The sequence below is a fragment of the Enhydra lutris genome, unplaced genomic scaffold (assembly GCF_002288905.1).
Source record: "Enhydra lutris kenyoni isolate GAN:26980312 unplaced genomic scaffold, ASM228890v2 scaffoldscaffold17, whole genome shotgun sequence".
Lineage (NCBI taxonomy): Eukaryota > Metazoa > Chordata > Mammalia > Carnivora > Mustelidae > Enhydra > Enhydra lutris.
Window position 1 is genome coordinate 6,433,739 of NW_019154101.1, and position 23,271 is coordinate 6,457,009.

General features: G+C 51.8%; 1 protein-coding gene across 1 annotated transcript in view; it reads left to right on the top strand.

The window, feature by feature from the left end:
- Positions 1-23,271, top strand: part of LOC111147876 (chromosome unknown C6orf132 homolog) — a 31,931-nt gene that overhangs the window by 3,950 nt on the left and 4,710 nt on the right. The window contains 2 exon segments of the mRNA XM_022504140.1: positions 7,155-7,261; positions 21,149-21,224. Coding sequence (XP_022359848.1) covers positions 7,155-7,261; positions 21,149-21,224 — 183 coding nt within the window.

The window sequence follows — 23,271 nt, forward strand, 5'->3', positions numbered from 1 at the left end:
GGTCAGTGCACACATACACACCCATTACCCAAGCTCCTTTCATCCCTGTGGTTCAACTCCAGAAGGCCAGGCTCTCCCTTGACCACAGCAGACCAGCTCCGGGGTACCCCTTCTCTCCAGCAGACACATGAGCAGTGGTAACAATAATATCATCATTACTATTATTATCAGTTTTTTACTGACCCAGGCACCATGCTAAAAACTACATATGTTAGGGGCGCCTGGGTGGCTCAGTCGGCTAAGCGTCTGCCTTCAACTCGGGTCATGATCCCAGGGTTCTGGGATCGAGCCCCGCATTGGGCTTCCTGCTTGGCGGGAAGCCTGTTTCCCCTCTCCCACTCCCCCTGCTTCTGTTCCCTCTCTCGCTGTGTCTCTCTCTGTCAAATAAATAAGTACAATCTTAAAAAAAAAAAAACAAACTCCATATGTTAACAGAGTCGGAAGGCTTGGGTAGGTGAAAAGACTCAGTCATTTCAGCTCAGGGCAGCGCAAATGCTGCCGTGCATCCAGTCGCCTGGGGCCTTGTTACGATCAGATTCTGACGCAGTCAGTTCGGAATGGGGGGAGACTTCATTTCCAGCGAGTCCCCAGGTGAAGTCCTTGGGTGAGTCTGTACTCTGAGCAGTGCATCCTAACTAGGAAGCAGAGGGCCAGGTCAGAGGAGCTGGCCTCCTCCAGGCCCCGCCCTCAAGGCCACGGAGCTCTGTCCCCACCGACTCCATCCCCCACCCCACCTCCCACCCCCTTCCGGACTCTACCTGTGGCTTCCTGCTCAGGCCCAGCCCAACCTGCTGCGTCCCCTCTGCCCTTGGACAAAGGCCTCTCTCTGGTGCCTGGGTCAGGCCTGCTGGGGCTTGCTGGGACAGACTGGCCTTTTCAGGTTTCTGTCATGTGGACCTGTTAATTAGCAAGGAAGGGCCTCATTAATGTCATTTGTGTGTTACCTTTGTGGGGCCCACCTGCTGCTTCCCTGAAAGGCTGGGGCTCCTTAGTGACCAAGGACTGGATGCTTCATCTCTGTGGGGTGGAGGTGGGGGGTCGGTTTAGGGGTTCTGGCTTATTCTGTCAAGGCAACAAACTCCCTCAGCTACAGCCGCACCCCTCCGAAGCCCCTAGGATTAGACCTGGGGCCAGTGCGCTTGGGGCTATTTGGGGGCTCCTGGCAATTTGGGGCCACACACCATCACCCCAGCCCTCCTCGTGTCCTTGCCAGCTCCTTTCCCTCTGATTGTGGGAGGCTTCCTGCAGCATAGGAGTAATGGTCCCCATTGGATAGGTGGGGAAACGAAGCCCAAGAAAGTGCCCCCAAATCCTCAGGCAACACACTGAGGAGCCACCGTGTGACCCCAGAGCTGATTCCTAGGTCCATTTGTTTCCTCTAGGTGGCACCCCATTCTGAGTGTCTGGAAAAACAGGAGACAGAGGGAAGAGGCGCCAGACCTCTTCATTATTTCCCCGCTGTTCTGGCTGTGGTCAGAGGGTCCTAGAGTCAGGTTGCCTGGGCTTGAATCCTGGCCCCTTTCATTCACCAGCTGTGGGCCCTCGGGCAGGGACCTAATCTCTCTGAGCCTCAGTTTCTTCATCTGCAAAATGGGCATAATGAGAGGGCCTCTCCCAAGGTTTGTGAATGAGAATGCACAGAGCACTTCAAATCGCACCAAGCTCGTAATACTTGCTTAATAGATGTTAGACGTTTGCATTTTTATTATTAATTTTCTCTCTAGTTCAGACCTGTCAGGATTTGGGGAAAGAGCTAAAGGACGGTCCCGAGCCTCAGCCTCTGAGGAGATCTGTGGCTGCTTTGTGGCTGGGCAAGGAGTTTCGACCAGGAACTCTGGGAGAAAAGAAATGTCAAAGACCCAGTGAGACGCTGCTCCTTTTGGCAAGAAGGGGAGGAAGGGAGGGCTGGGAGGGAGGCAGCAGCTGGGCCCAGCCCTCAGCTTCCCCAAAGCAGGCCACCCCACCCACCCCACTACAGTTACACACACATACACACACACACACACACATACACCAAGAGAACCAGTTTGGGGAGAGGCAGCAAGCCGTGTGCCATATGTAAGGCACTCATCTTTTGTGCCCAGAGCCCAGCATTAGAAGTCAGGCACACTGTTTGGGTCCTGGCACAGGGGCTGCTCTGTGACCTTGAGCCTGCCCCGCCCACGCGGCGCCTCTGTCTTCCCATCTGCCAAGAACAGCCCCAAATGTCCGCATTCAGAGTTCTCCCCGACATGAGAGCAAAGGGCCACCCGCCTCCCCATGGCTCACACCCAAGGGCATAGCTATTTACCCTTAATTTGCTGTGTTTCGAGCTCAGAGCCAAACCCTTGCCCGAGCAAGCTAAGGGGGGACAGAGGGAGCGGCAATGATGAGGGCGGTGGCGATGATGATGGTTACTGAGCAGAAATTATCTGCTAGGCGCTGTGCTCAGCTGTTGTACACTGTGTCTCTCACTCAGCCTCACCCAGCCCGCCCCCCAAGTCGGGATCATCACCCAGAGTTACAAAGATGAGGGCTAGCCTCCCAGAGACCTAGAAACATGCCCAAGGCCCCACAGTGAGTAAGTGATGGAGCCGGGACTGGATCCAGGCTCTGCTGATTCCTAAACCCACAGCCCGGGCCCCTGTACCACCTGCCCCCCCACCCAGCTGAGGAGATGGGGCCTGAGGTTCGAGGGGATGTCTTCCTACTGAAACACGTGGGACCACCAAGAGTTATTTTTGAACCGGGTTTCTGGATATGAGATAGGATTTACGTGAACTCAGATCCTTGAGGAAGCGTGAATGAAAAGCGGCCTTTGTTTCCCATCCATCTGTGAGAGAGAAATGTAACCAAATGCAAGGGGATCCTGGGCACAGGCCTGTCAGGAAGAGGATTTCATTTGCGGGGGAAGCTGGGATTGTTTTAAAGATCGGGTTTGGTATGAGGAGGCAGCTCTGAATTTCCTCCTCCCTTATCACTGCGCTCGTTTGAGATGAGTTTGCCAGGCAGAGATGCTTCTTTGTGCCTTGACGGGGCTGTGGTCCACCTGGGGCTCCGGCTCTGCTCAGACCCTGCCCCTGGTGCCTCCTAAGTCTACCTGGCTGCTGGGATGGCCCCAGGGTTTCCCGAAGATGCCCCCTTTCTCTGGAAGCTTCTAGGTCCCTGGTGGCTCTCTCCACTTCCCTGCCTTCTGAATCCTGCTGGGATATTCCCGGTGTCCCTCTGGGCCATGTTGCAAGCTCGAGATCCCCAAGGACTCTTCCGGTGGGCAAGGTGCCGAGTAAAAAGACAGATGCAGAGGGAGTTTCCAGGTTTCAGGGTGGGCAAGACAGTAGACTGGGATCTTTTCTAATTGAGCAGCCTCACCGTGTCCTCAGAGGGCGAGATGTCCAGCTTCCTCTTTGTCACTCCCTCCACCTCCTCACCTCCCTTTCCCTCCTCAAGATCTGGCCTGGCCCTCTTTTACCTCTTCGGGTGAGGAGGGGGCTGCTTCTCAGGAAGCTCCATTCTAGCACCCCTGAGACTGTGACTGGAGCCCAGTTCATTTACTTCCATGGGAAAAGCCCCAAGTTGGACTCTATTGTCTCTGTTTAGTTTGGACCTTGGTCTTGAGGGTTAGAAAGCCCCAGCCCTGATCTTGAACCCGTGGAGGACCCAGCTCGTGGTGGTGGCCCTTCTTGCCTCACCTGATGGTGTGCCTCAGTCAGGAACTGAGCCCAGGCATGAGGGGCCCAGGGAAAGTCTGGCAGGTTCTAGCTGCACGTCTTTTTTGTTTTGTTTTTCTTTCTTCAAATGACATACATTTATTATCTGAAGTTCTGTCGGTCAGAAGTCTGACACTGAGCTCACAGGGCTAAAATTAACATGTCCGTGAGACTCTTCCTTCCCAGAGGCTGTAGAGGAGAGTCTGTTTTCTCAGTTTTTCCAGCTTCTAAGGGCCACCCGCATTCCTTGGCTCGTGGCCCCTGCCGTCTTGAGAGCCAGCAGTGGCCAGTGGACCGTTTCTCACCTCACACCGCCCCGACTCTGTCACCATACTCCCTGCCCTGACCCCAGCCATGCCTCTTAGTCCTGGGGACCCAAACTGGATTTCACAGAAGCGCCCTGGTGGGGAAAGAGCCACCAGGGCCTCAAGCACAGCCTCTCGCCTCTGATTGCTTTCCCAGAGATGGACTGTATTTTTAGAAAGTGTTCCCTCGTTGAAAATGACCACAAACCAAAACGGCAGTGCCTCCCAGTCAGGGCTGAGTCATGGGATCTATGAGGCAGTTAGAACTGTGGAATCTGTCTGTGAGGTGGTTAGAGCCCATGCACCTGCGTGCGAGTCAGATTGGGCTCTGCCCCGGCCTGGGCAAGCTTCCGCTCCCGCCCCTCCCCAGAGCTGCACCAGGGCCGCAGCCAAGACTCTCTGACCCCCAAATAGCTCCCCACCCCGCCCCTAACCCCCCACCCTGTAAACAGCGGGATTAGGATTCTCTACTCTGGACAGGACATGGTTCAGAGATCAGCCCTGCAGCGGAAATTCTGGCTTTAGAGGCTTCGGGCAAGTTCTTAGACCTCTCTGTGTCCCCATTTCCTCATCTGTAAAATGGGGATGATGACTGTCCCAATTGCAATGATGCTTGTCCCAATTTAAAATGGAACTGTTTCAAAAATTAAGTGAATACATAATGTGCAAGATGCCTAGAACAGTGCCCGGCCCATTAAAAGTGCTTGGTAAGGGGTGCCTGGGTGGCTCAGTGGGTTAAAGCCTCTGCCTTCAGCTCGGATCATGATCCTAGGGTCCTGGGATCGAGCCCTGCATCAGGCTCTCTGCTCAGCGGGGGGGCCTGCTCCCCCCCCCCCACCCTCTGCCTGCCTCTCTGCCTACTTGTGATCTCTGTCAAATAATAAATAAAATCTTAAAAAAAAAAAAGTGCTCGGTAAGTTTTACCAATTACTATATTATTACTGCTGTCCCAGTGATCCCCTTGCCAGGGTGCTCCCTTCCAAAGCGCCTAGGCACACGATAACACCAGCCATTGATGTTAGGACAATTTGGCTGTAGAAAGGAGGCCCCATAGATCCCAGCACTAATGCAGAGATGAGATGATTAGAGAAAAGGTCAGCCTGGGAACCTGCCTCTCTTGCTATCTCTGAGTTAATCCCACCCCACCCCGGTTCTAGTAAGGGCCCAGCAGCCATATCACACAAGTTGGATTTAGGCTTTGGTGTCCGCACACCACTATCTGGCGAATGTCCCAGGAGATCCTGGTGTCAACATGCAAACCCTTAGAAGCCAGAGAGAATCAGGTGGGCCTTAGCAAGAGCCATCGTTGTTGGGATTTTCCTGTTATCTTCCACTTTTGTGATTTCTGATTGGGCCAGATCTGCACTGCTATGCTTCCTGCCCCCCCACCCCCACCCCCGGCTCCCTGGCATCTTGTCTCCAGGCTCAGGTGTGGCGCCTGGTAGGGACTGGGCAACCATGTCTTCTTGGAGTGCGCTGGGCAGGGCCCTGCTGGGAACTGGAGTTACTGGGGACTGTGGCACACACAGAGATCTCGTCCTTTTGGCCCCTTTTCAGAGGTGGAGAATCTTGAACGTTCCAGTCACTCTCTGCCTGGAGGGGCAGCACACAAAGTGCTCTGGGTCCAGCTGCTGTGATGTTCTCAAGAGCCTTTATGTCATATTCAAAACCCTAGATTCTCACATAGAGAGGGGGTGTGGCTGTAGGTGTGGGAATTTGGGGTGAATGTATTCTGATCTCAGGACTTCCCTAACAAGCCCAGTCTCTCTTGAATAAATCTTTTGGCTTTCTTGAAGTTTGCTCCTGGAGTCCCATGCAACGGGAAAAGTAATCATGATTTGTTCAGTGTTCCAGTTATAGGATTCTGGTTCCTTAGGATTTTGACTTTTCTTCTCTTTCCCCTTTGGTTATAGAGGAACCAAAAGTCCCTCGTACCCTGTTAAAGGGGTGAAAGCCCTTCCTGCTTATGACCAACATAGTAAAAGGTCCACAGTGACCCCTGCTTCTAGGAGGTGACAGTGTGAACCTGGGACAGACTATGAAATCCTTATCAATGAGCATTAGGGGTCATGAGAAAGATTGGTTGAGGAAGTGTGAATGCCTTCTCACAGCCTCCCCACTATTGCAGAAACAGCCCAAGGGTGCCTGGATGGCTCAGTCAGTTAAACATATGCCTTTAGCTTAGGCCATGACTCCAGGGTCCTGGGATGGAGCCCCACAGCGGGCTCCCTGCTCAGGGAAAGGCCTGCTTCTCCCTCTCCCTCTGTCTCTCCTCTTGCTTGTGCTCTCTATCTCCAATAAATAAATAAAATCTTGAAAGCAAGCAAGCAAGCCCAGAATACAGACCCAGTAACTAGAGGAAGAGAAGGGTCTTTGTATCATCCTCCTACAGGGGAAGTGACCACATTTGCTGAGCTCTTACTATGTGTGGGCCACACTAACTCCTCACAACAGTTCTATAAGGTCGGCACCAACATCACTCCCATTGTACAGATAGGAAAACTGAGGCCCAGAGAGGTTACATGACACTGCCACTAAGTAGCCAAGCTGGGATTTGTGCTAGGTCACATGGACCCTACTGTCCCACTCTTTCTGCTCTGCCCTCAAGGGTACAATGAAGGGGAGCCTTGCTCACAAACATTGATGGTTTCGGGGACTAAGGAAATCTTGAGTTAGAAGAGTCCAGAAGGTGGGGGCTGGGCCACTGGGGCCAGCAGGTGACCTCATCTTCTCTGCTTGTTCCAGATTAGAAATTCAAACACTTGAGAAAAAAGCCACCTTGCGTTCCTCCCTTGCTCAGAGATAAGCTTTAACTGGGGCATTGGTCACAATCTCAGGGCCCCTAAAGGAGGGACGACTTGTCAAAGTGTAGACTCAGGAGCTGTATGGGAATCAGGAGGAACATGCTGCTGGGGCACGCTGGGAACGTTGCAGGAGGCCCCAGGAAACAGCCCCCTGGCGTCGCTCCCAACCCCACTGCAGTGGGCCCCCTGAGCACCCACCCCATTGACAGGATCTTATTGTGTAAGAGCTGAGGAGCTGAGTCAGATGGGCCAACCACAGGGCCTGGCTCTCCTCCCTCGGAACTGCGGGGTGGATTAACTCAGTCGTCCCACATGCCTTTGATCTCCAGCTCATGGTCTCCTGCACTTGTCTCCCCCAGGTGCTATCTATTATGGAGACAATCGGTTTGACTCTGTGAGTGAGTCAGGAACAGCCACACTGAAAGCTCGGCCAAGAGTCCGGCCCCTCCTGACCTTCCTTCCGCTGGTAAGTACGGTTCTGGACTGGGGTCTGGGGGTCGGCTCTGGTTGGGCCACGTCGGCTGCCATCAAGGAGGCAGCCCCTGCTGCCCTAGCCCTAGTGGACATCTCACCTTCTGCTCATTCCCTTCCTTCCTGATGCCAACCCAGGGTGGCTTTTGGGAGGAAGCATGGCTGAGACTCATGGCAGGAAGGCTGAGGTTAAGGGTGTCAGCTCCTCCGAGTTGAAACCCGAGAAGAGGTTATGGGGATCTTGTGTGCAGAGGCAACGCAGTGATGGGTCCCTCTAGCGAAGCAGGATTCTTGTCCCTGTTACGCAAACACTGACCACTGCCTGCTCTGTGCCAGGCCTTACACTGGGCACGGATACACAGAGAAGACAGAACCCACACTGCTGCTCTCAGAGAAGGACAGGAGTGAGTAAACAGACTGTTGGAACATAACTCAGAGCACCGGCAGCCAATCTGGCCACAGAGGTGGTCAGGAAGGCTTCCTGGAAGAGGGTAACAACTGAGCTGTCTTAAAGGACAAATAGCCGTGACCCCTGGGAGAAGTGCATTTGGGACAGGATTGTTCGTGGGTCTGAAACTGCAGGAAACCAAAAACTCCCTTCTGGAGCCATGGTTGGGCTTTTGTTTTTTGGCAAGGGACACAAACTCAACATCACTGCTCTCTGACAGGTTCTGTTGACTGTGAGACGTGTTCCGGGGTTTTCTGGGACAGCGTGGACCAGTGCTATCTGACAGAAATACAATGCAAGCCTCATATGTCATTTAAAATTTTCTAGTAGCCACATTGAAAGTATATAGAAATAGGCAAGATTCATTTTAATAATACGTTACTTAATTCAATATATTCGAAAGATTATTATTTCAACACTAAATTGGTGTTAAAAAAATACTGCTGAGCTGTTTGACATTCAGATGAGAAATTCAGATTAGAAATTCCAGAAAGGGAATTTTTCATGCTAAGTCTTTGACATCTGAAGTACTGTACTTACATATACATCCCTGATGAGTGACATTCACTGTGGCCAGTGGCTCCAGGACTGCTTCGCCAAGGTCTAGAGCCTAGATTCTAGGTTCAGGCTTGTCTGTCTGGTTCCTGGCTGGGACAATATTATGATTGGTGTCCATGAGGATTTGTGCCCTCTGGTCGCTAGCGCTGTTTGGCACAACCACCTCCCTCTCCGTCACCTGATTATTATTATTATTATTATTTTTTTGGTTTGTCCAACCTCACCAAGACCCTGAGATTCTAGATGGGAGACACGGAGTCTTCTATTCTGGCTGCATTCCCCGAGGCCTGGAGGTGGAGGGCTGAGCGCACAGACCTCTGGGAATGCAACTTCACCCTGTTTTCTGCCTATAAAAGCAACTCATGGTGGCTCAGTCAGTTAAGCATCTCACTCTAGATTTTGGCTCAGGTCATGATCTCAGAGTCCTGAGATGGAGCCCCACATCCGACTGTGCTGGGCGTGAAGCCTGCTTAAGGTTTTCTGTCTTTCCCCCTCCCTCTGCCCCTCCCCTCCCCCCTTACACACACTCTCTCTCAAAAAATACATGCATACATACATACATACAATAAATACAATAAAAAAATAAATAAAAGCAACTTGTGGAAATTATAGGCAAATATAAGAAGTACGACGCCACTAACAAAAAGGTAAAAAGCAAATGAGCCAGACCCTAACTTTATTTCCAGAGATGTATAAAAGTGTTACAGGGGTCATTGTGGCCATAAATGCAGACGGAGTAATTTTGAGATCTTCTATTGCTGAAGGTGAATTAGATTCTCTCCCTTTAGCCACCCCCAGGATACACTCAGAATTACAGTGGCGTGGGCCCAGGGCTGACCCACCTGCACCTGTTCTGGTCTTTCAGATAGGGCCCTTACCCCTGGAGTGGCTCCAGCCTCTGTAGGGTTAGTTCTTGCCACCCTGCCGTGCAGCCGAGTTTGCTGGGATTGGCTGAAATGGAAATGTTCTGCCCCACCCACCCCCTTAGGTGCCTGCCGTAATAGGGCCTGTCCCAGCTTTCCTGCCTTACCCCTTCTGGTTGGGGCCCTTCCCCAGAGCACAGGCAGACTAGGCAGAAGGGGGGGTGGGTGTGGTGGAGACACTGGAATGGGCTTGGCTGGCAGATCATGCCTGGAGATCCAAGACTGCCTTTGGGGGGGCCAGTCCTCCAGGCCAGGCTGCAAGCCAGTCAGGAGATGGGGGCTTCTCCCCAGGCAGTCCACCTTGTGGCTTGCAGGGTCCCATCCAGTGGCAGGGCCCTGAGATCATGGCACACACAGACGGAGCACTCACTCTGTGTTGGGCACCATTCCAGGTGTCTCTGGTGTGTTAACAGAGTCCACAGAGCCGCCCTGTCAGGAAGGTGCTGTTATTAATTCTCAGATGGAGGAATTGGAGCACAGAATGGGAGAGTAACTTGCTTAAGGTCACACAGCTCCTAAGTGGTCGAGCTGGGATTTGGAGCCCCACAGCCAGGCTCCAGGGTCCAAGTTCTATTCAGGTCCTCCTATGCTCCCTTCCATGCACAATCTAGAAGCTTTTCTCTTCTCTTCCAGCACCAGCCTGCAGAGCCACCTACATCTCTCTCATCTGCCTCTCTGAAGCCCTCTGTCCAACGGCGGAGGCCCGCTGGATACCAGGGTCTCTTGCCTCTTTGGGGTCATAGACCCCTTTGAGACCCCGATGAGGCTATAAGCCACATCTATGCAATTTTGCTTACAATTTCAGCAGAGGCCCCTCTCAGGCCCCCAGAAGCCCATCTATGATGGGCTTTAGATCAGGAACCCTCGGCCTGACGGTTCATATCCTGGGGACATCCCTGAGCTCCTGATTCAGGTCACAAGATACACAGCCGCCTCAGTATCCTTGTCACCTGGGTTGAGGGGAATCTGACTCCTCTCCCTTAGGCTCTGGGCCAGGTCCTTACTTTCTTCCATCTGGGGCAGGAGGGTGGGAGAATGAGAAGCAGGAGGACAGAAGCTCCCTGTGGGTGTGGGTTCACGCATAGATACACACTCGGGCACAGCCCGCCCCCACAGCCTGCCAAATTAGGGTGGGTGGGGAGCTGGGCCCGTGCCCAAGCCCTGGCTGACATTGTCCTGGCCGGGTGGGTCTCACCCCTCCCTGTCCTCCCTTCCCATACCATACTCAGCCACCTCCTAGGCCAGGCTTCCCTGGGGCAGGGGCGGTGCTGGGCAGCAGCACCCCAAGAAACCAGGTGACAGGCCCAGTGAGGCCCATGTTCTTCCTCGAGCTTTGCAGGCACCCTCACTGTCAGCCTTTCACCCCAGCCTGCAAAGGGCTGGGCGCAAGGTGGGGAGGGCGACAGGAGGCAGCGCGAGGCAAGGGTAGATGCTTCTGACCACTTCCTGGAGCCTCCTCACTAGAGCTGAGGTAGAAGGACGGAGAACTAAGAGATACTTTCTCAGGCAGCTGGCAGCCAAAGGCCAGGGCTGAAAAGAACCTCTGGATGCCCCCCATGACTGGGATGGGACCCAAGTGGTCCTCGGGGAGCTGGCATCAGTCTGCGTGATGCCCCTGGGCTGCAGGGCAGCCCTTCTTTTCCCTGGGCCCTTGGGTCCCCACCCATTCAGGGGGGTTACACCAGATGGTCCTTTTGGGTCTCCCTAGCTGTGACTGTCTGTGTTATATAAGTCCTAATGAAGAGGCAGGAAGCCCCTACAAGAAGCCAGGCCCCTCACAACACCCGGATCACTCACTGCTTGAGCTGTTTTTCCACAGCTGCCACGGGTTGCCTTCCACCCCCCCTACTTCCTGCTCCGAGAGCTCAGAGGAACTGGATCAGAATCACCAAACTTCTGAACTGGGGAGGACCTTGGTGCTCATTAGGATGAGAAAAACCAGGCCTGGGGAGGGAAGGGTCTAGGTTACCCAGCTTAGCAGAGGCAGAGATGGGACCAGAGCCCAGGTTTCCTCCCAGGCCAGTCCGGTCCACACCACTGAGGGCCTGGGCTGAGTGGAGGAAGGATCCTTTCTCTCCACTTACTGCTGCTACCCCTGAGGGGAGGCCGGGCCCAAGGCTCAAGCCAGAGCTTGCCCAAGCTTTCCAGAGCTGAGCTGATCGAACAGCCAGTAGTGGGAAGCTTGTCCTTCTCTCTGGGGCTCCCTCTTGCCCTCCCCTGCTCTGAATCAAACCATACCCAGGGTGACGCATGTGAGGAATTAACAGTTAAATGCCAATGTGGCAAATATAGGGAAACTGGCCCGACAGGTCCCTAGGGGTGCCCCAGGCGGTGAGAGCTCCCTGGGTCACCCCACCCTGTGAGTCAGGAAATCCTGGCTCTGCCTGGGGAGGTGGCAGGCCAGGCTGGGGGCAGGAAGCTCCATGAGCTCTGGTTCCCTCCCCCTATTCCTCCGCGCCTGGAAACTCAAGGTCAGCTGGATTTTTGCTTTCCGCTCAACCCCCTCTCAGCTCATCTCTGAATTCAAACTCCACCTCCCTTTGGGGTTGGGGTTTGAACTTCTTAGGATGAACCAAGCAGGGCAGTCATTGTTGGTTTTTGACTGATTTGTGTGGCTGACATTGGCTGGAAGGGCTGCAGGGTGAGGGAGCACTGTGTGTTCCTTTGGGGGTGGGTGTCAGAGGCCCGAAACAAGATGGAGTCCACAGGGAAGCCCGCTGCCTGCTCTATGCACTGGCTCCTTCCCTCACCGTGAGGTCCTCACTCTGAAGCTCTACACCCTCATCCAACCCACAAGCATCACCCCCTTGACTACACTATGGGCTCGGGGATATACGTACCCCCAGCTTGGGCTGCACTCAGGAGGACTAACTGCGGAAGAAGCTCTAGAAATGGTCTCAGGACCATTGAAGCAGGGGATTCTAGGGGCCTTGGTGCCTGGAGCAAGGTCAAGAAGGGGGTGGTATGGGCTCTAAGGGCATATCCCCTTGATCCCATAGACTCTTCACCCTGTAGGGAACCAGAGCAGGGCCCTCATGACACAGAGGCAGGGGCGGCACCCTGCATTCAAGAGCAGTCTGAGATAGCAGGTGGGTTCAGAGGAACATGGCCTCATTAGTGGAGATTCTGCTCTGACCCCCAAGAGTGTTTGAACTGTGACAAAGGGTGGAGGAAGAAATCAAAGTCTTTGATAAAATGCTCACTGGCTCTCCACTTTAGAGAAGCTGCTCTGTGAAGAACACAGTTTCCTTTCTTAACCTTCTACCTCCTGCTCCTGGCCAGCACCCCCTCCCCTCACACTGCTCTTCAAACCCAAGTGACACCTAGTTGGGCTTCACCCAGCTGGGGACTTCGGAAGGGTTTCCTTGTGGCTTTCACTCTAGGGTTCCATCCCCTGCTCCCCCAGCCTACAGTGATTTCCCCCAATCATAGCCAATTCTAAATCTGCTTAAGGGTCATTTCCTTTACCCCCTGCAGCTCTGCGCCCCATCCTGAGGTGCCCCAGCCAAGCTCCAGGAGCAATCCGGTGAGGAGGCTTGCATTCCACAATGTGCGGCTAAGACTCAGAGTTGGCCCACACCCAAGGTCAACCATGTGTTGCCCGTTGGCCCAACCCCTGGTGACCCACCCTTGGGGTTTGGCTGGACTTTGAGGAATCCCAGGCATGAGGATGTCCCAGGCATGTGTGTCCCAGGCATGAGGAGGCCAGGAGAGTAGGGCTGGAGCCATCATTGGAGTCCTGTCCCCCTGAGCCCATGGTGGGACTCTGACCCCCTAAAATTCTAAGAGGAACATAACCTCCCCTCAAATAGTGAGTGTTTTCCACCTTTCCTCCTTCTCCTCAACTCTGAAATGTTTGTAATCAAAGGGCAGGGATTTTCGGTGACCTGGTCCTGACCATAGGGAAGCGTCTATCTTTTCAGCTTCAACCAGAGACAACAAGCTAGAGGCTTGCCATGGAGCAGAGTCTCCAAGTTCTTGGAGACTTGGAGACATTGCTAACCACTGCACTGCGTTAGGACCTGAGGCAGGCCCAGGGGCGGGGGTGAATGACCTTTCTTGAGTGCTAACTCTGCAGGATCTCTTTAGGTATGTGGTGGCCTCTGGTGTCCTAACAAGCCTAGGCCAGTGAGATCATCCCCATTTTACAAATGAGAAAACGGAGACTCAGAAGGCAAGAGAGGAGCACACTTGGGCACTGACCATGTGTCACATACTGTCTTTGATTCCTTTGAGACGATGAAGTTAAATTAAGACTGCCAGTCTGATTTGACTCCAAAGTTCGTGTTATATTGTTTGTTTTCTTTTGTTTTTTTGTTTTGTTTTGTTTTGTTTTTAAGTAGACCCAGCGTGGGGCTTGAACTCGTGACCCAGAGATTGAGAGTCGCAGGCTCTACCAAGTGAGCCAGCCAGGTGCCCCAAGTTCATATTTTTAAAAAATAATAATAACTATTGTATTGTTTTGTTTTTTCAATTATGAAGGACACAGACGTTCATTGTTAAGAACTGAGAACTAGAGACACGTATAAGGAAGAAAATAAATATAAATATTCTTGGAATTGCCTCCACCCCCATCCTTCTCAACAAATAATCGTTGCTGGGTAACTTCCCGATATATCAGGCTTGATGGTTTGTAAAAAGCTGCTTGACTGAGCCGGGGAGCTGGCTTGCACCCTGTGTGAACAGGGTGAGTGAGGTGTGATCAAAGATCTTAGCCACTAGGCGTTGTTGTCCCGGTGTTGGGACAGGGAGGGCCCGAGCCCCAGTTTCAGGTGGAGGGCCCACCCGGCAGGGCAGGGGCTGGACTCTGCTCCAGGGCCCAAGCAGGCCAGGCTCTGAGGCTGCGGAGCAGGGAGGGGCGTGGCCTGTCGATGGGGCGTGGTCGGGCCGGGGGCGTGGCCTCGGGTGGAGGGGTTGCTCAGAAGGCTCCTTTGCTTGTTCTGGGTTGGTTTCTCTGCGCACGGGTCGGTGTGGCCCTCTGTGGACGTGGGCTGCCATCCTCAAAGAGCCTCACAATCCTCCGCCCTGAGTCTGAGGCGCATGCGGGCTCCTGTCGGCAGCGCCGCGGGGCCCGGGGCTCTGTCATTTTCTCAGCGCGATGACGGGTGGCAGACGCCCAGCTCCTCCCCGGACTGGACTGTCAGAGTCCCTTGACTGAGGCCAGCCGTGACCTCAAGCCCAGCCCCGCCCGCTTGGCCTCACCCTGTGGCTCCTGTGGGAAAGCAGCTTCAGGAACTCCTCCTTTATCCCGCTTGTCTCTTCCCCCCTCTGGAGACAGAGAACGATCTGGAGACCACGGCAGACGTCTGTCTTCACTCCCTGTCTCGGAGGCTTGGCCTAGAGCACCCAGGCCACCGCAGAAGGCACAGGGGGTGCAGAGTCACTGGCAGGATACCTTACTGGCGGGGACTCACAGAGCACCGTGGTTGAAGTGACCCTTACTTAGCAAGTGGTTACAGAAGAGGCAGAGAGGCCCGGAGAGACAAGTGAGTTGGCTCCAGCTTGGTTGGTGATAGGGCTGGCTCCAGAACACAGGCAGCCTTCCCACTGCTCCTGTTCCTGTATTCTCTCTTCCCCTCATTCACTTAACAAACTTGCGGCCTTGTCCATTCTGTGCCAAGCATGACCGAATGAGTAGCCGTCACCTGACCCACAAGGAGGCTGGGCTGGGGTAGCAGAGACTACACTGACCTACGACCGGTTCCGTCTGTGCTCAAGGAAAAACATGAGGGCAGATCCCGAAGTTGCCATTTACTAGCTGTGTGACCTTGAGCAATGTTCCTTGCCTTTCCGTGCCTCAGAGTCCTCTTCTAGAAAATACAAATAACCTGCCTCTCAGGGTTACTTGAGGACTTTCTAGGTTGCTCCATGTCAAGTACTCACGATGGTGCCTATGGCACATAGTAGGCACCTAATAAGTGGGAGCTGTGGTAATAATGCACATAGGGTGAGGACACACAGGGTAGAGATGTTAACTCTGGCTGGAGTTGCCAAGGAGGGCTTCGTGGACCAGGGGCATTTATTCTGGGGTTTAAAGGATAAGTAGGAGTTTTCCAGGCAAAGAAGAACATCCCAGGCAGAATCGGAGCAAGAACAAGGCTGTGGAGACCCGAGAGGACACGGGAATGAATCCCAAGCAGCTACAGTGGTTCTTAGGAGGTGGAGGAGGGAGGTGTGACCGAATCGCCTAGGGCCCTTTGTAACCTACTCACCCATCCACAGAACCTCTAAAGAGCCTCTTCGAAGATTATGTCTCTGGCTTACTGAGGATCCCTGCTGCAAGGACCCCACTTGCTCATGAGTGAGTCAGGTCCCCGTGGACACTGAAGTGGGAAAAAGATGAGAACCACTAGCTGGAGCCCAGGGTTTGTGGAGAGGGTGGTGAGAAGATGGCAGGAACTACAGAGGGGACAGCTTATGAAAGTTCTCGAATGCCTGTGAAAGTGCTTCAGTTTCATCTTCTGGACCAGTGGAAGGTTTCTGAGCAGGGAAGTGACCTGCTTCGAGATGCATTTCAGAAACAACATCCTGGCATCTGGTTTACAGAACAGAGTGAAGGGGCGCCTGGGTGGCTCATTGGGTTAAGCCTTTCCTTCAGCTCAGGTCATGATCTCAGGGTCCTGGGATCAAGCCCCGCATCGGGCTCTCTGCTCAGCAGGGAGCCTGCTTCCCCCACCTCCCTCTCTCTGTCTGCCTCTCTGCCTGCTTGTGATCTGTGTCTGTCAAATAAATAAATAAATAATAAAGAACAGAGTGAGGCAGAGGCCAGGGAAGTATCTGGAGACAGTGATGGTAGTCTTGTCTGTCTGTCCAGGTAAGAGACAGTGAGGACTGAAGAAGGGGTGAGCTCGGGGGATGGAGAGAAGAGAGAGACGTAGGAAGTGCCTGGCAGAATCGGGTGACAAGCTGGGTGTGCGGATGATGACCAGGTACCTGGAAAGACAGGGATCTATAACTAGTTGTGGGTCCTTGGGCAAGTCCCTTAACCTCTCTGTGCTTCAGTGTCCTTCCTTTTCTGCAAAAGGCAGGTAGCAATAACAGCACCAATCTCATCAGGTTGTTGTGGAAAGTAAATGAGTTAAGAGATAGAAAACACAGAAAGAATACCTGATACGGAGTAAGTGCTAGGAAATCAGCAACTGCCATTATCACTGCGGAGACTGGGAGTACTGGAGACGGTGGGAGAAAGATGGTGTGAGGTGCTGACTGCCAGCGGATGGAGAAGCTCGGAGGCTCTCTTAGCCCCTTCTCTTTCCATGGTCCTCTCTTTTATTTTTTTTTTTAATTGTAAGATACATATACCATGAGAGTAACCATTGCAATCATTTTAAGACGTGTAATTCAGTGGCATTAAGTAACTTTTTCTTTCAATCAATCCCTGTGTGCAGAGAAGTTACAGGAATAGCCCAAAGAACTCTCTAGAGCCTTCGCCCACATTCAGCACGTTTGCTTTATTTGCTCCCTCCACCCTTGATATATACACACTGTTTCTTCCTGAACCATTGAGCCCTTGTGTCCCTCTACTCCTAAATACTTCACTGTGTGTAACCTAAGAACAGAGACATTTTCTGCACAATTACCAAAGTCAGGAATTTAATATTGATATGATACTTTTTATCTAACGGACATTTATGTTGTTGCCAATTGCCTCACCAATGTTCTTCATGGCACACATCCCAGGGTCCAATTCAGGATTACACATTGCAGTTAGGGCTCACGTGTAGGCTTTACCTCCATTCTTTGAGGCTCAAGGAGGCAGGTCAGGGAATTCAGCATTCATGGAGATGGATGCTGTCTACACCGGTGCATTTGCCCACTAAAACACAGCCCCATCCCAGCCAGCTCCCTGGGTCTCCCTGACGAGTGAAGGGAACTCACTGTCCCGGTCTGCTTTTCTAGGACTAAGGTGAAAATGAGTTTGCATTTGCCTTGGCTGGACACGCAACCATGGAAGGGACAGCTGAGTGAGCACGCTGGGACTGTGTGGGCGTGAGCGGGAAAGGGCAGAGCCATCAGGGTCTTGGGGATGCAAGGTCAGTTCACTTCCATACTGGGAGCTCCTGAAAGGATGAGGCTAGACTTTGGGACATGCCCCGAGGGTGGCGAACAGTGGAGAGCCTCAGCATCTCAAGCAGTACAGAGAGGTGGTGGGCGTGTCCTGGGACTCCCCCAACCCATGTCTCTGGGGAGAACCTGAGAAGCCTGACCTTGGTCTGCACTGTTGCTCCAAGACGCTCATGAGACAGACTTCCATCCTGTGGTCTGCGGAGTCTACTGTGCTTCCAGAGTTCTTGAAGATCAAAGGGTGGGATGGGCAATAGGACCTCTGGTGCATAAAATCTGTCCATCTTCCTCTTCCACGCCTCATTGTACTGAGCACCACGGGTGACTCAGAAGAAGTTTCTAGGATTCCAGGCAGCTTAGCTTTGATCGTTCACAATTTTTTCACCTTTGTAGGAGAGAGGATTGGGAGACAGAAGCCTTCAGCTAACACAGATTTCCTGGGTTAGGAATATTATCTCATTTCACCCTCATAATGCAAAGTAGGGAATATTATCTCCATTTCATAAGTGAAGAAAATGGGTGATCGGTAGAAAAGGTGAGTTGGGAGGCCTGGGTTTGCACCCTGGCTCTGTTAAGGGATTTGAGATGATGTAGGTAAAACTGTTAGTGCCGGCACACGATAGGTACAGAAGTGATGGTTTAATGTCACTGCCTCATTCAAGGTCACGCCCCTGGCAAAACTCAGAGCATGAATGGAATCCAAGACCTTCTATGCTGAGTCCCCATGCCTTTTTATTTTCCAATTATGTTCAAAAGAGTAAACAGAAGTCTCAGCCCTAGCTTTTGATGGTCTGGCCTCCGCCTCATCAAAATCCACCTCATCAAAAGAGGGAACATGCTTGATGAAGGTTTATTAGACAGTCAGTGGGGTGTGTGTGTGTCTCAGAATGTCCTGGGAGACGCTCCTCGGACTGGCTGGCCCCTGTGCCTCCCCCTGGTCCAGATCGCTGGGTTTGAGAGATGTGAAGAACAGGTGTGTGTTGGCTGTGTGAATCAAGTAAGGGCAGGAAAAAATTACTAAGAGGCAGGAGAAAGACGATGCCTCATGGCTATTCCAGCATCAGAATTCTTTGAGGATGAAAAGATGAGTGGTTTCTTGCCCCCAAACAGGCAAAGAGTAATTCCAAGATTGCACTTGGTAACCCAGAGTCTCATGGATATTTCCAAAACACCTTTCTTAAACTTCCCATCTTTTATATGAAGCCATGAGGCCATTAAGCCCAGAGTAAGCACTGTCAGCCCATCAGTGAGTAACAACATGGCTTACTGTGTGTCCAGCTTTGGGGGACTTATATAGGACATACTCCCTGGGCTCCAAGGTCGACCACATCTCACTGGAGGAACTAGGGGAATATCGATCGAGCAAACGAAAATCTTCCTTTGAGGGGTTTTGCTACGGGTCGCTCTGAAGAGCATCAGGTCAGGGGTGCCTGGGTGGCTCAGTCAGTTAAGTGGCTGCCTTCGGCTCGGGTTATGATCCGAGGGTCCTGGGATCGAGCCCCCACATTGGGTTCCCTGCTTGGTGAGAGCCTGCTTTTCCCTCTCCCTCTGCCTGCCGCTCCCGCTGCTTGTGCTCTCTTTCTGTCAAATGAACAAATAAAATATTAAAAAAAAAAAAAAAAAAAAAGCATCAGGTCAGTGAGGGCTCCTGCTAATAATGTTTACTGGACTCCCCCTTAACGGGCATTCACCACATGCTAGGAGTGAAGTGCTTTTTGTGTATTATGTCATTTAACCTCACGACTGCCCTAGAATAGCTAAATTCTATTTTTATCACCACCTCATAAGCAGGGAAACTGAGACAGAGAGAGCTTCAGTGACCAGCACAGTCCTACAGCTAGTAGGTGGTAGTTCTGGAATTCAAATCCAGGCAGTCTGGCTCCAAAGCCAGTGCTCCTAGCCCCTTCACTCTACCATCCACCTTGAGGGGCTCAGCTAATCCTTGAAGGAGGAGAGATTTCAGAGAAGCAAAATACCGAGGAACACGAGCACCACAGACCTGGGTGTGGTAGTACTGGTTGTGTGGCTGTAGACAACTTAACAAACACTTCTGAGCCTCAGTGTCCTCATCTGGTAAATGGGGATATCGTCTTCTTCATAGAGTAGCGTGACAGAGATCATGTGTTTAGAGCATAGAGCAAGGAGTATTATTGTTAGAAATAAAGGGTGGGGAGAGGGGTGCAACCTGACCAACACGCAGCCTCAGGGATGAACATGAACTCCATGTGTGGGTTGGAAGGGTAGTGGAGAGGGGGATGTCAAGCTAGAATCCAGGATGGGTCCGTCATGTTGAGTGGGAAATAAAAGCTGGCTGGGAAAGATGAGGCCAGGGTGTCGAGGACCTTGAGAGCTGCCATAAAATGCTCCGCAGCACTTCAAAACACAGGTGTGTACTTTGTTGATGTATGGAAATGTGTATTTGGAAAAAAAATAGGATGCAAAATAGTATGTACAAACTGACAGCTGTGTAAACACATTATGGTTTGTGAGGCTTAAGATCAGAAGGGCATCTGCAGTGCTAGAACTATTCCAGTTTGCCACTTTTAATTCATTTACTTCTCTGTAAATACCTAATGAAAACCAAGAGCGAACAGGAGGCCTGGATAAAGCATTTGGCTTTTAACTTATGGATTTGCACGGGGGAGCAAGCCACTTTCGTTTTGTTTTAATGGAGATATAATTCATAGACAGTCGACTCTCATTATTTGCAGATTTTGTATTTGCAAATTCACCTCGTTAAAATGTATTTGTAACTTCCCAAAGCAATCCTCCAGACACTTTGGACACATGCAGAGCTAGGAAAAATCTGAGTTACCTGATGTACCCGGTCCCAGCTGAGATCAAACAGGACCCTTTGCCTTCTTGCTTCGGGTCTCATACTATAAATAAGTGTCCTGTGCTCTGTAGTGCCTTGGCTTTTTTGTAATTCTTTGCTTTTTTTTTTTTTAAAGATTTTATTTATTTATTTGATAGACAGAGATCACAAGTAGGCAGAGAGGCAGGCAAAGAGAGAGGAGGAACCAGGCTCCTTGCTGAGCAGAGAGCCCAACACGGGGCTCAATCCCAGGACCCTGGGATCATGACCTGAGCCGAAGGCAGAGGCTTTAACCCACTGAGACACCCAGGCACCCCTGTACTTCTTTGCTTTTTGTTGGTGATTTCACTGTTTAAAATGGCCCGCAAATATAGTGCTGATGTGCTAACATCCCTAAGTGTAAGAAGGCTGTGATATGCTTACAGAAAAAATACAAATGTTAGATAAACTTTGTTCAGGCTTGAGTTACAGTGCTGTTGGCCATGAGTTCAATGTCAACGTGTCAAGAATATTTTAAATAAGGTGTCTTTAAACAGAAACACACATGAAACTAAGTTCTGTATTGACCAGTTGATGAAAATGCTTTGACTGAAGTTTGCAGGAACCTAATCCTGTGTTTCCCTTGGGGCATTGATTCCACATTTTCTAATTTAGTGTTTGAAGCAACTTTACAGACCAAATAACTACTGCAAATAATGAGACTCACCTGTACATAAAATTCAGCCTTTGAAGGGTTTGTTTATTTATGTGAAGGGGGAGGGGCAGAGGGAGAGGAAGAAAGAGAATCCTAACAGGCTCCATGCCCGGCCTGGAGTCCAACACAGGGCTTCATCCCACAACCCTGAGATCGTGACCTGAGCCAAAATCAAAAGTCGGACACTCAACAGATTGAGCTACCCAGGGGCCCCAAAATTCACCCTTTTAAATTAGCCTTTTTGTATTTTAGTATATTCACAAGGTTATACAAACCCTCATCATCACTGCTGATTTTTGAGCAGTAAAATGACCTCCTAGAGCAGCAACTTAAGATTTCTCTGTCTTTTCCTGTTCCCTGCTCTCTCTGCCCTCTTTCAGAACGCCCAGGAAAACCATGGACTGGCTGTGCCCACCCCCTCTGTCCCAGGAGAATTTGCGGACAAAGAAGTGACAGGTAAGAGGGCCCTGGGCTTGGGGCTTGTCCAACTTTTTTCCTCCCTTAGCCTAAGCATCAGGCCCACCGCCCCGGCTGGTGATAAAGCTGGAATCTGTAGGCCTTTTGGCTACTGGCTGCAGTGGGGTCGGGGGGCGGGGGTGTAGCTGAAGAGAGCCAAGGCTGGCTAAGGCCCGCTTCCAGTGGAGAAAGGATGGTGAGGGCCAAGGTCAGAGCAGGGACAAGGGCAGCATGAAGTGGGGGAAGAACCCTGGAGTCAGACGGACTTGGCATTCAGTCCCAGCTACAGATTAGCTTTGCTCCCTTGGGCAAATCACTTAACCCCTTGCACCTCTGTATCTGTGAATGAGCCGGGGCCAACCCCATTTCTGTTCTGTAGGAGTAAATGAAGTACAAGATGGGACATTAGGCGCTTCTTGTCGTACATCTGGTCAAAAAGTGCCCGTGACTTTCCATGTCGCTCTAGTCAAAGGCTCTTGCCAGGACTGCCAGAGTCTGGCCTCACCTAGGCTCACATCCTGCTTTCTCTCCCTGTCTCACATGGCCCCAGCCATCCCGGTATCCTTCTTGCCCTTCAGTACCAGGCACATTTCTACCCCAGGGTCTTTGCACTGCCATTCGCTCTGCCTTGGCTGCTCTTCTCCTACACATAGGTACAACTCTCTTTCTCCCTCACTCCCTCTTTGCTCAGCTGTCACCTTCTCAGGGAGGTCTGCTCTGACCACCTTATTCAAATCGTACCCCAGCACCCCTCCTGGTTGTGTTCCATGTGTTGCTCATCGGCTAATGTGGTACTAGTACACGGATGTATTATGTTTGTTGTTTGTCTCATTGTCCCATTAAAAGATAAGCTCCAGGGGTGCCTGAGTGGCTCAGTGGGTTAGAGCCTCTGCCTTCAGCTCAGGTCATGATCCCGGGCTCCTGGGACCGAGCCCCGCATCGGGCTCTCTGCTCAGTGGGGAGCCTGCTTCCTCCTCTCTCTCTCTCTCTGCCTCCTTGTGATTTCTGTCTGTCAAATAAATAAATAAATCTTTAAAAAAAAAAAGATAAGCTCCAGGAGGGCCAGCATTTTGACCATTTTTGTTTCATTTTCACTGCTGTATCATAGCTCCTAACACTTGGATTTTTTTTTCTTTTTTTTTTTTTAAGATTTTATTTATTTATTTGACAGACAGAGATCACAAGTAGGCAGAGAGGCAGGCAGAGAGATGGGGGGAGGCAGGCTCCCCGCTGAGCAGAGAGCCCAATGCAGGGCTTGATCTCAGGACCCTGGGATTATGACCTGAGCCGAAGGCAGAGGCTTTAACCCACTGAGCCACCCAGGCGCCCCTGCTTTTTTCTTTTTAAAGATATTTTATGTATTTATTTGAGAGAGAGAGAAAGCATGAGAGGGAGCATAAGCAGTGGGGGGAGGGGCAGAGGGAGAGGGAGAGGGAGAAATAGGCTCCCCACTGAGTAGGGAGCCTGATGCAGGACTCCATCCTAGGACCCTGAGATCATGACCTGAGCCAAAGGCAGACGCTTAACCAACCGAGTCACCCAGGCGTCCCACTTGGGTGCTTAGTGAATGAGTTTTTTCTTCTCCACACCCCCACTATGTTTTTTGTCTTGAAGTCAGACAACTGACTCACATTCCCCAGGTTTGTTATGTTCTGTGCTAGAAGCTGAGAGGCAGGGAAGCAGAGGATGGGTGCCCCTAAGAGAAAAGTAACAGGGCATCCTGGTGGTCTGCAGACTCTGCGGAGTGGGGGGGGCTGGGGACCAGGTCCAAGAAGGGAGAGGTATGAGCTGCTGGGGCCAGAGGTGCTGGGCATCTCTTAGCGCCTGGGTATTCAGGTCACCTTTTTTCTGCATACCTCTACCCTGATTCTACCCCCACAGTCCAGCGTCTGTTCCAGAAGCTCTGTGTGAGTTGGGAAGCTGGGTTCTTGGGAGATTCAGGGTCTTTGGAAAGCAGAAGTTTCTCGTGTATCCTGCTCTCTCCTATGGGTCTTTCACCCAAACTTCTTACTGAGGTCTCTAGACCCCTACTGAGAAAGTCTCCAGG